The sequence below is a fragment of the Mustela nivalis genome (genome assembly GCF_964662115.1).
Source record: "Mustela nivalis genome assembly, chromosome: 8".
Lineage (NCBI taxonomy): Eukaryota > Metazoa > Chordata > Mammalia > Carnivora > Mustelidae > Mustela > Mustela nivalis.
In genome coordinates this window covers 1,714,951-1,727,652 of record NC_139027.1, presented here as the reverse complement: position 1 = coordinate 1,727,652, position 12,702 = coordinate 1,714,951, and the positions used below count along the sequence as shown (strand labels likewise).

The window sequence follows — 12,702 nt, the reverse complement described above, 5'->3', positions numbered from 1 at the left end:
TGGGATCGAGTCCTGAATCGGGCTCTCTGCTCGGCAGGGAGCCTGCTTCCTCCTCTCTCTCTCTCTGCCTGCCTCTCAGTGTACTTGTAATTTCTCTCTGTCAAATAAATAAATAAAATCTTTAAAAAAAAAATAGGATGTTTAATTTGCATCTTTGCAGATGCAATTGAGAATTCAGATCACAAGCCAGCTTGCTCACAAAATTACACTATCTGGGTGGGTTCCCAAGTCCCACGTTACTACCTGGACCCCGGGTGTCTTTGGGTGAGCAGCCTGCAGAAGATCAGCTCAGCAGCCCTCTCCAACGAGTCTCACCTTTATCTCAGCCCTGCAGGAATTTCCTCAACTAACATCCACATACAAGGAGTCACTTACGGTCAAAAGTAAACCAACAAGATTATTCTCTCAACTGAGAAAAAAACAACTAAAATAACAGGAAATAGAAACAGCTTTCCAACACAGGCATCTCAGATGCACAAGGACAATATTTCAGCAAAAGCAAGTGTGAAAGGACATGCAGGACCAAGAAAGTCTAAAGAACGATACACGTGATTTGAAAAAGAATGAGGGGGAATTTTTAGAAATGAAAAATTAGTTTAAAGTTAAAACTCAATGAATTGGTTTGATAGCATCTTATATACAGCAGAAAAATTAGCCAAAAGATCAATGTGAACCAAGTACCTAAAGCCCAAAGAAAAGAGAGAAATTGGGACAAAGAGGAGGACTCCCCGAGGTTCGTGTCGGTGAGACAGGCCAACCCACATCAACTCCAAGGCAGAAAACACAGAAAGTGTAAGACAGAGGCATCCTCTAAAGACAAGGGCTGTTGAAAGTTACCACACCAGACTCCAGAGAGTTCAATCAACTGGCTACTTGGACAAATCGCTTACACCACAGTACACTGAAGTTAAAGAAAATACATTCTAAATAGCCAGAATAGATAAAATATTACTTTCAAATAAGTAAATTGTGATAACTGATTTCTCATCAACAACCTCGAAGTTTAAAGACAATAGAAAAACACCTTCCAGGGCCCCCGGAAGGTGCAGTCAGTTGTGTATGCAACTCTTGGATTCTGCTCGGATTGGGATCTCAGGGTCATGAGAGCGAGCCCCATGCTGGGCTCCGCACTCAGCAGAAAGTGTGCTTGGGATCCTCTCTCTCCTTCTGCCCCCCTCCCCCAACTTGTTTTCTCTATCACTCTCTCTCAAATAAATAAAAAATAAAATCTTCCCCAAATAAAGAAAGGAAAAGGATAAACAGCTTCTGTGGACTGAAGGACCCTGTCATTCAAACAGAATCATCCATCTATAAAAATATGCATGAAGAATGAGGGAGAGAAGACTTCCATCCCTGGGGACACTGGACTAAGTAGCTCTGATCAACCTGTCCACTAAAAACTAATAAAATCAGACAAAATGACAACATTTTCTCAAAACATAAGACATCTAACAAAATAATGAGGAATTACCAGGCCAAGGTCCAGGAAATAAAGAAAATCCAAATATGTGAGCCTACTATCTGGGGCCACTGCAGCCCAGGGCTTGCTGCCCACAGACAGATGGCTGAGAGGTTGAACCATGTCTTTGATGGGCTCTGTGGCCAGCAGGCAGAAGCACTTGGCTCAGGGCACCAGCAACGGGGCTCCTTGTGAACTATCCATACTTGTGAACTGGGACCCCAGTGGGATCCATCCAGTCATCAAGCCATCTGGGTGGCCCAAATTATCACATATTCTGAAATTGCACTAAGGTGATCATGAACAGTGGATGACAGGTATCTGGCCAAAACACACAAAAAATCAACTTTGGCAAAAGACATTATCACCCTAGGCCTCAAGTTATTTCTGCCAATAAGTTTTGAGAGTAATATCCCGCATCCAAAGATAACTAGCAGATAGAGAGACAAGACAGCATGACAGAAAACCAGGAGGAGCGTCAGCCAGGCTCCCTCCCAGATCCCTGGTGCTGGGGAGAGCCAGCTGCTAAGTCACCTATGAAGAGGCTCCCACTGCAGGGGTGAAGCTTCCTGCCCCCCGGGTGAAGAGTGAGCCGGGAAGCACCCACCCCAGTCCGGCCTTCTGATGACAGTAGCCACATGCTGACTGCAACCTCACGAGAGTCTCAGAGCCAGAATCGCTTGGCTAAGCTGCTCTTGAATTCCTGATCCCAGAAACTGTGAGAAAATAAAGCTGTTTTAAGCCAAAAAGCTTGGGGTGATTGGTTATATGGCAGTAGGTAACGAATGCACCCTTCTAGAGAGAGTCTTACCCATATGCACTTGAGACAAGCCAAAGAATGTTTACAACAGTGTTTCATTTATTCCAGCATAAAATTTAGAACAACCCAAATTAGCAATCAACAGATGGGAGAAGAAAACTGGCATTTTGGTCCATGAAAGAGCACATGACCACAGAGGCCAGTGACCTCCAGCCTCATACTATTGACGGGGATGAAAATCACAGCTTATTATCATGTGGAAAAGCAACCAACAGAAAACCAGAAGTACACAAACATGAGAACATTGAAAAATCTGTCCTTTGAGGATCGATTATCATGGAAAGATGATACAGAAACCAGGAGAGTGGTGTCACCTGTGGGAAAGGATGAGGACGGAAGTGGCAGGTTGTCAAACACCAGCTGCGTCCTCTCGGGATCCCGAATGTGGCTTAGACAGATTTTTCTTAAACTCTACATAGAATATTGTGTACACTGCTGTGTATACAATACATTTCACCATAAAAGAAATGAGTTAGCAACAGTGCCAACACAGGCAGTGTGTCTTTTAAAGGCAGACACAAGAAACAGGTGATCCTGCCACAGGTCAGGAATTCCTGAAGGATAAGGAAGAGCTTCCCCCCCTTGCATTTTGTAAAGAAGCCATTTCAGAGGCCCTGCTCCAAAACAGAATCTCTCATAGTCGTTACCCCTCGCTCTGTTATGGTGACTTGCTTCTTATCTCCCGTAAACCTGCATCGTAAAGCTCTCACAGCCTCTACAGCACCCGGACTCCACCCCACGGGAAGGGGGGAACACCGGCTATTTGTTGAAGAACTGCAAGGTTGAATTCGGGGTTCCGGAGACACTTGTATAACGACAGTTACTAAGAAAGCTCGGAGAAATTGTAAGAAGCACTGGAGTACTCCTGAGAAGATGAACAGAGGAACTGTGCTGTGTAAGCCCACAAGCAGTAAGACCTCAAAGGGACTGTGACACCAGTGTCGGGCTTAACAAAAAAGCCTCAAACTGACATTCTGAGGGGACGCCATCCAATAGGACTCACAAGTTGAATATGGCCACTCCGTTTCCATCAGGATTTCACACACAAGTGTATCTCCCCAGGACAGCTAACATCTCTCCCGCCGGCTGTCTTGACCTCAGCAGACACTGGGGAGGGGGTCTCTTTGCCCTCCGCAGACATTCAGTCTGTGCTGTGGGCCAGTCTTGCTTCATGGGCCAGGATTCTGGAAGTGATGCTTACAAGGCCCCAGTCTAGCAGGCGACTCTGCTGGAGACCCACGCATTTCACACCTTAGCAAGTGCGTTCATCCGGGAATGCCCAGCCAGGCATGGCCCAACACGTGAGGAGGGGGGAAGCCAGGCAGAGGATGACCCTTATCTGACTCCTGCCTTCCAGCTGCTTCCCCAGTTCTCCCCGCAGGGCTGGCTCCCTCCCTTCCTGCAGATCTTCCAGCCAGGTGGACTTTTCAGACCGGCTTGTCCTCAGGGCCACTGCCCGCCCATTCCTTTTTCCAGGACCTTTCTGACACCCTCTAACACACCGGGGGGGGGGGGGGGGGGGGGGGGGGGGCAGGTGGACGCCAGCCCGGCCACAACCAGCAGGAGGGGGCTGTGCGCACAGGGGTGCTGCCCCACTGGTGAGTCACCAGGCACAGAACACGGCTCTGAGCTCGCCTGGTCACCGTGAGAAGGGGCGACAGTGCACGTCCCTCACTCGCGCTGGCCGGTCACAGGGCAGAGGGTGACAGGTGTGCCTCCCGCACTTGCCGGGTCACCGCCCACGGCGGGCAACATTGCGCTGCTGCACTCTCCGGGTCACCCCGCACAGAGGGCAGAGGGGGACAGGTGCGCCTCGGGTGGACGGCGCACCTCGAGGGCAGCGGGCCGCGCGGGGAGGGGGCACCGCACTCACTCGAGCTTCTTGAAGGGCTCGCGGCCGGCCGCCACGTACTTGCCGCCCGCCCGCAGCGCCTGCAGCTCGAGCACCGGGTGCCCGCACGTCGGCGTGAACAGGCGCCGCACGCCGAAAGGCACCTCCATCCGCTCGGTGAGCTGGTCCAGCAGCGCCTCGAAGGTGGCCACGGGCCGCCGCGGCAGCACGAACCTCCGGCCCACGAAGAACGCGTCCCCGTTGCGGTACACCAGGATGGTCTTGGCGGGCGTGGTGTCCACCAGCACGTGCGGCCCGCGCGTGCCCATGGCCGCGCCGCCCCAGGGCCACCGGACACCGCTCGCTGCCCTCGAGCCGGGGCGCAGCCAGGGAGTGGGCGCGGGACCGCGGTGCGACCCCGGGTCCCTGCGCGGGCTGACGCCAGCCGGCCATTGTGACCGCCTGTGGCCTGCAGCCCAGAGAGGGGCAGGACGATGGCCAGGGGAGGGGAGGCAGGGAGTCGGCGCAGGGGAGCGGCGGGCATCTGAAAGCCTGGACAGGGGAGGGGGCGGAGAGCCAGGACCGGGGAGGAGCCTCCGCGAGCCTAGACAGGTGCAGCGAGCAGAGCTCGGGGAAAGGAAGGGAGACAGCCGCTCTCTGTGATCTACCTCTCTGGCAAGGTGGCAGGCATGGGAGGGTGCTGAGGACCACCCCACACTAACCACAGCCTGCCCACTGCGCTGGCCGGCCTCCTGTGCAGGACAGGTTGCTGGGATGGGGGTGCGCATCAGGACTCTCTCCCCATCAAAACTCGTCAAGGAAGAATTGTATGGAACCATTCAGAGCCTGTGAGAAACTAGATTTCTCCTCACAGCTGGCACACGGCTCCTCACCAGTCTGACCCTCAGAATCCACTTTCATTTGGGGGAGAAAGAACAATTGCAGGGCACGGGCACCCCTGTGGAAGCTATTCCTTTTCTGGGTAGGGATGGGCCAGTCCTCTTGAGCTGAGACAGTGAATGATTCCTGAAATACATTTTTCCAGTGGTTTTGATGGGCTTAAACTTCTGTTGAAGGCGATAGGCTATGGATACGCAGCCACATCTACAGACGGAAGAGGCGCAGAGTGTGCTACATCAAGATCTCGGAGTGGTTTTGTCACGTAAACTTTAGGAGACCACCTGCCTTTCACAGCCTCAGCCAGTTTTTCACCTACCTCACACTTCACAGCGACCGTAAGTACAGATGCCAGCGTGTGAGAGTGACCACTTTATTAAATAACCAGGAATCCCATTGATCTTGGTAAGATTCATTGCTAGAAGCCTCTTAAGTTTGGGGTGTTAAGAACATTTCAGGAGACGTGTAGGACCGCGTTGACCAGCGCTCGGCCTTGCGGGGCGTCAGAGGTTGGCTCGGAAGCCCGCTTTCACGGAGAACCTCATCATGGGCTTCTCGCGGGGCCGCAGCAGGCAGATGGAGCTGGGGAAGCCCTTGAGTCGCAGGCGGCCCACGCCACCGTCCGGGGAGATGGTGAGCCTTGCGTGTGTGATGACGTCCTGGAGCTCCAGGGTCAGGCTGTCGAACAAGTGACTGTTGTTGGCGGAGAGCTGAAAGAGAAGCAGGGGGGCACCCTTGTGATAACACAGGGCGAGGCCCATGGAGCCAGCCATCCTGTGGGCTCAACACCCATGAACCGTGACAGGTACTCACTGACCACAGAGAAAAGCTAGTTGGGATCACAAGCCTGGGGAACACTGACATGAACACTCAGGTCGATGCTATCTGTGGTTCTTAATAGTCATTGAAGTACACACACTGATAAGGAAAGCAAGTGACCTCCCAGAGGTCGTCACCCATAACTCCATGGGAGCAACCTTCACACCCCACTCTGACCCGCAAATGACTATCTTCTTACCGGATGGAAGCGGACACTTCCAGAATGTCTCAGCATCCACTCCACAGAGGACACGCAGTTAGAGATTTGAATATGCTACTCATCCCTTCTAAAAAGTTAATATACTGCAGAAACATCTCTCATATACATATATACGGAAATACGTATATATTCCTTGCACATGATGATTTAAAACAAAACTTGTTAGAAATGCAAAAGTATGAAGAAATAGAGCATGTGTTTTCATGACAAATGAAATACGTTTTTTAGAAGCTTGTCCGTGTTACTGTTAAACACGGTGCATCTAAGGGACGCGGCCAGGCTGGGGACCAGCCTGCCCAGCTCCCCATGGGTACCACACCTTAGTGACTGGCAGGAGCGGTTTCCACTTATGGCCCGGAAGCTTCCACTTCTGCTTGATCATATCTTCTTCCTCCTGAGTTGTCAGGATACAACCATCCAGCTTACAGCTGTCGGGAGAATTGCCTGTCGGAGCAAACGCGGGGTGACTCTCCATTTTGTGTAGCACTTTGACTTACAGGGACTTGGACTTTTTAATCAAATCAAAGACCCAGCAAAGAACAAATTGTTCTCTCTGAAAAGAAGCTAAAAGTGTGATGTATGTGGGAGAAGGAATGCACCCAGTAGTGATGGTGTTGGATTGCCCGATGAATTTAGGTGTGTGTTTTTCAGAGGAATCAAAATCAACCTGACATCATGAGGCCAACATGAGTTGGCTGGCATGTTGGAGTTTGGACGTACAGCATTTTACTTGTAAAGGTAAATGTACCTGATAAGCCTTTATCAGGAAGAACAAATCATTCTCTCTGAACAGAAGCAAATTCAGCTAAGTACTTGCACAGGGATGTGTGGCTCATCTGAAGCTCTCATGAAGCTGAAGATACTTTCCCTATGGCATCATATTTCTTCGCATGAGGCACAGAGAAAGACAGAGCTAAGTTAACCAGTCAGTGAGCAGCACCCACCCAAGTGCTGTATTCCAGGGGTGCTGACTGCTCCCCAGGTGAGACACGAGGTCCCACATCTCTCTTCTCTCTGCAGTTCATCAGGGCTGTGCCCAGTGGAGTTGCAGAGCCATGCTCTTTGTGGGGAGAACGTTTTGGGGAGTCCCCTAAGACTTTAAGATCAGCAGAGGAGGGCTTGCTGATCAAGAACCTGACAGAAGGAGCATCTTGGTGGCTCAGTTGGTTAAGCATCTGCTTTCAGATCAGATCTTGATCCCACAGTCCTGGCATTGAGCCCCATTTCAGGCTCCCTGCTCAGCAAGGAGCCTACTACTCCCTCTCCCTCTGCCTGCCTCATCCTCTGCTTGTGCACTCTCTCTTTCTCAAAAAAAAAAAAAAAAAAAAAAGAATCTGACAGGAAAAAGAAGAATGCATTATTCTCATGCTCCCTGCAGCTCATCTCTTAAAACAGTGATCTCCGTGGTGGGTGAGCACACCCCTGGGTGCACACAGAAACCCAACAGATGCAGGAGGAGAACATTAAACCCACTATTTCTGATTGCATTCCTTTAATATGTATACACATGCACATGTGTATTAGGTTTTGTGTATTTGAGATGACAGCTGGATCCTGACATGCCCCACACCCCAGGGCTACCGTCAAATTGTGATGCACAGAACCTAGACAGCAAACAGCAGCAAGTTCCTGATGGAATAGTCCAGGCACCCTGGTTACATGGGTTACTGTTACCTGGTTTTAACTAAACTATCATTCACAGAATTAATAAGTGATTTTAAACTATTCATGCAGACACCCATGGATTAAAGATACCATCAGAAATGCAAGCACCTATAAACTAGGAGAAAAGAGTACAGCTGACATCACCACTGACCCAGGATGAGCTCTTCATCAGCTATGGTATTTACCCCAAAGATACAGATGTAGTGAAAAGAAGGGGCACCCGCACCCCAGTGTTCATAGCAGCAATGTCCACAATAAACAAACTGTGAAAGGAGCCAAGATGTCTTTCAACAAATGATTGGATAAAGAAGATGTAGTCCATATATACAATGGGATATTACTCAACGTTCAGAAAGAATGAATACCTAATTTTGTATCAACATGGATAGAACTGGAGGGGATTATGCTGAGTGTAAGAAGTCAAGCAGAGAGAGTCAATTATGTGTGGATACACTCATGTGTATGTGTCAATTACACTCATGTGTGGAACATAAGGAATAGCATGGAGAACCACAGATGAAGGGAGAGAAAACTGAAGGGGGGTGGGGAATCAGAGAGAGAGACAAACCATGAGAGACTCTGGACACTGGGAAACAAACTAAAGTTTATAGAAGGGAGGGAGGTGGGAGGATGGGGTAGCTGGGAGATGGCTATTAAGGAGGGCACATGTGGTGATGAGCACTGGGTGTTATAAGCAACTAATGAATCATGGAACACTACATCAAAAATTAATGATGTACCATATGTTGGTTAACTGAATATAATAAAAAGAAAGGGAGAAGAAAGAAAAGAAAAGTGAAAACTGACCCAATAATCAGATCTAAAATAGTCTTCCAAAAATAGGTCACAATGATAAATACTTCTTTAAATAATTCACTTAAGTCCACTACCGCTGAAGAAGAGCTCCACTTTAAACATATATTGTGTCTTTCATGGGGTATCACAATGGGTTAAAAAAGAAAAACCATTGATATACTGTCTGCAAGAAACTCATTTTAGACCCAAAGACACCTCCAGATTTAAAGTGAGGGGGTAGAAAACAATCTACCATGCTAATGGACATCAAAAGAAAGCTGGGCTGGCAATCCTTATATCAGACAAATTCTATATTAAACCAAAGACTATGATAAGAGATAAGGACTCCATATCATTCTTAAAGGTCTGTCCAACAAGACCACCTAACAATTTTAAATATCCATGCCACTAACATGGGAGCAGACAATTATATAAACCAACGAATAACAAAAGCAAAGGAACACATCAACAGTAATACAATAACAGTAGGTGACTTTAACACCCCCCTCACTGAAATGGACAGGTCATCTAAGCAAAAGGTTAACAAGGAAATAAAGGCCTTAACTGACACACTGGACCAGATGGACATCACAGATATCTTCAGAACATTCCATCCCAAAGCAACAGAATACACATTCTTCTCTAGTGCACATGGAACATTCTCCGGAATGGATCACATCTTGGGTCACAAATAAGGTCTCAACTGGTATCAAAAGACTGGGATCAGGGGCGCCTGGGTGGCTTAGTGGGTTAAGCCTCTGCCTTTGGCTCAGGTCAGGATCTCAGGGTCCTGGGATCGGGCCCCATATCGGGCTCTCTGCTCAGCGGGGAGCCTGCTTCCCTCTCTCTCCCTCTGCCTGCCTCTCTGCCTGCTTGTGATCTCTGTCTCTCTGTCAAATAAATGAATAAAATCTTAAAAAAAAAAAAAAGACTGGGATCATTCCCTGCATATTTTCAGATCACAATGCTCTGAAGCTAGAACTCAATCACAAGAGGAAAGTTGGAAAGAACTCAAATTATCCGGAGGCCAAAGAACATCCTACTAAAGAATGAATGGGTCAACCAGGAAATTAAAAAGAAGAATTTCTTAAAATCACAGAAACAAATAAAAATGAAAACACAACTGTTTGAAATCTTTGGGACACAGCAAAGCTGGTCCTGAGAGGAAAATATATACAAATACAAGTCTTTCTCAAGAAACAAGAAAGGTCTCAAATACACAACCAACCCTTCACCTAAAGGAGCTGGAGAAAGAACAGCAAAGAAAGCCTAAACCCAGCAGGAGATGAGAAATTATAAAGATAAGAGCAGAAATCAATGAAATACAAACCCAAAGGACAGTACAACAGATCAACAAAACTAGGAGCTGGTTCTTTGAAAGAATAAGATTGATAAACCCTTGGCCAGACTTCTCAAAAAGAAGAGAGAATGGACCCAAATTAATAAAATCATGAATGAAAGGGGAGAGATCACAACCAACCCCAAAGAAAAACAAGCCATTGTAAGAACACATTATGAGCAACTATACATCATACAATTTGACAATCTGAAAGAAATGGATGCATTCCTAGAGATGTATAAACTACCAAAACTGAACCAGGAAGAAATAGAAAACCTGAACAGACCCATAACCAGTAAGGAGATTGAAGCAGTTATTCAAAACTCTCCTCAAAAAACAAGAGCCTAGGGCCAGACAACTTCCCAGGGGAATTCTACCAAACATTAAAAGAAGAATTAATACCTATTCTCCTGAAACTGTTCCCAAAAAATAGAAATGGAAGGAAAACTTCCAAACTCATTTTATATGGCCAGCACTACCTTGATCCCAAAACCGGACAAAGACCCCATCAAAAAGGAGAATTACAGATCAATATCCCTGATGAGCATGGATGCAAAAATTCTAACAAAAATTCTAGCCAGGGGCGCCTGGGTGGCTCAGTGGGTTAAAGCCGCTGCCTTCAGCTCAGGTCATGATCTCAGGGTCCTGGGATCGAGTCCCACGTCGGGCTCTCTGCTCAGCAGGAAGCCTGCTTCTCTCTCTCTCTCTCTCTCTCTCTGCCTGCATCTCTGCCTACTTGTGATCTCTGCCTGTCAAATAAATAAATAAAATCTTTTAAAAAAAATTCTAGCCAATAGGATCCAACAGTACATTAAAAGGATTATTCACCAGGACTAAGTGGGATTTACTACAGGGCTCCAAGTTTGGTTCAAGATCCACAAATCAATCAATGTGATACATTAATAAAACAAAGAACAAGAATCGTAGAATACTCTCAACAGATGTTGAAAAAGCATTTGACAAAATACGGTATCCTTTCTTGATCAAAATTCTTCACAGTGTATGGATAGAGAGTAAATACCTCAATGCCCTCAAAACCATCTATGAAAAACCCACAGCAAGTATCATTCTTAATGGGGAAAAACTGAGAGCTTTTCCCCTAAGGTCAGGAACACAGCAGGACTGTCCACTATCACCACTGCTATTCAACATAGTACTAGAAGTCCTAGCCTCAGCAATCAGACAACAAAAAGAAATAAAAGGCATCCGAATTGGCAAAGAAGTCATCAAAATCTCACCCTTTGCACATATGATACTTTATGTGGAAAACCCAAAAGACTCCACTCCAAAACTGTTAGAACTCATACAGGAGAGTTCAGTAAAGTGTCAGGAAATAGAATCAATGCACAGAAATCAGTTATATTTCTCTACACCAACAGCAAGACAGAAGAAAGAGAAAATAAGGAGTCCATCCCATTTACAATTGCACCCAAAACAATAAGATACCTAGGAATAAACCTAACCAAAGAGGCAAAGAATCTTCACTCAGAAAACTATAAAGTACTCATGAAAGAAATCAAGACACAAAGAAATGGAAAAGCATTCCATCCTTATGACTTGGAAGAAGAAACATTGTTAAAATGTCATGCTACCTAAAGCAATCTACACATTTTATGCAATCCCTATCAAAATACCATCAAGTTTTTTCAAAGAAATGGAACAAATAATCCTAAAATTTATATGAAATGAGAAAATACCCCAAAAAGCCAGAAGAATGTGGTTTTTTATGTTTTTTTTATTTTTTAAATTTCTTTACAGAGTTCCAAAACTCATTGTTTATGAATCACACCCAGTACTCCATGCAATACATGCCCTCCATAATACCCACCAGCAGGCTCACCCAGCCTCCCACCCTCTCTCCTCCAAAACCTTCAGTTTGTTTCTCAGAGTCCACAGTCTCTCATAGATCGTTTCCCCCTCCAATTTCCCCCCACTCACTTCTCCTCTCCATATCCCCGTGTCCAGAAGAATGTTTAAAAAGAAAACCAAATTTGGTGGGTGGCATCACAATTCCAGACTTCAGCTCTATTACAAAGCTGTAATCATCAAGACAGTATGGTACTGGCATTAAAAAAAAAAAAAAAAAGACACATAGATCAAAGGAACAGAATAGAGAGTACAGAAATGGACCCTCAACTCTAGGGTCAACTAACCCTTGACAAAGCAGGAAAAAATGTCCAATGGGAATAAGAAAGTCTCTTCAATGAATTGTGTTGGGAAAATTGGACAGCCACAGGCAGAAGAATGAAACTGGACCAGTTCCTTACACCACACATAAAAATAGACTCAAAATGGATAAAGGACCTCCATGTAAGACAGTAATCCATCAAAATCGTTGAGAAGAACACAAGCATCAACCTCTTTGACCTCACCCACAGCAATTTCTTCCTAGAAACATCGCCAACGGCAAGGGAAGCAAGGTCAATAATGACTATTGGGACTTCATCAAGATTAGAAGCTTTTGTACAGCAAAGGAAACAGTCAACAAAACCAAAAGACAACTGACAGAATGGGAGAAGATATTTGCAAATGACATATCAGATAAAGGGCTAGTATCCAAAATCTATAAAGAACTTACTCAACATCCAAAGAACAAATAATCAAGAAATGGGCAGAAGACATGAACAGACATTTCTGCAAAGGAGACATCCAAATAGCCAAAAGACACATGAAAAGTGCTCCACATCACTCGGCATCAGGGAAATACAAATCAAAACCACAATGAGATATCACCTCACAACAGTCAGAATGACTAAAATTAACAAGTCAGGAAAAAACAGATGTTGGTTAGGATGTGGAGAAAGGGGAACCTTCCTACACTGTTGGTGGGAATGCAAGCTGGTGCCGCCACTCTGGA

General features: G+C 46.3%; 2 protein-coding genes across 9 annotated transcripts in view; both read right to left on the bottom strand.

The window, feature by feature from the left end:
• DCDC2C (doublecortin domain containing 2C) overlaps nt 1-4,501 on the bottom strand; it is a 91,234-nt gene extending 86,733 nt beyond the window's left edge. For 7 of the 8 annotated variants that reach the window (XR_014315790.1, XM_082746346.1, XM_082746347.1 and 4 more), the window contains exon 1: nt 4,153-4,501. Coding sequence is in view for 6 of the 8 variants with exons in the window: in XM_082746346.1 (XP_082602472.1) it covers nt 4,153-4,439 (287 nt within the window). In the remaining 2 variants the exon portion in view is untranslated. Of the gene's footprint in view, nt 1-4,109 lie in introns of all 8 variants that reach the window. The other variant, XM_082746349.1, reaches the window with a different exon arrangement.
• An 858-nt stretch (nt 4,502-5,359) lies between these two features.
• Nucleotides 5,360-12,702, bottom strand: part of ALLC (allantoicase) — a 28,681-nt gene continuing 21,338 nt past the window's right edge. The window contains exons 11-12 of the mRNA XM_082746355.1: nt 6,366-6,490; nt 5,360-5,717 (exon numbers count right to left, since the gene is read on the bottom strand). Coding sequence (XP_082602481.1) covers nt 5,511-5,717; nt 6,366-6,490 — 332 coding nt within the window. The 3' untranslated portion in view covers nt 5,360-5,510. The remainder of the gene's footprint in view (nt 5,718-6,365; nt 6,491-12,702) is intronic.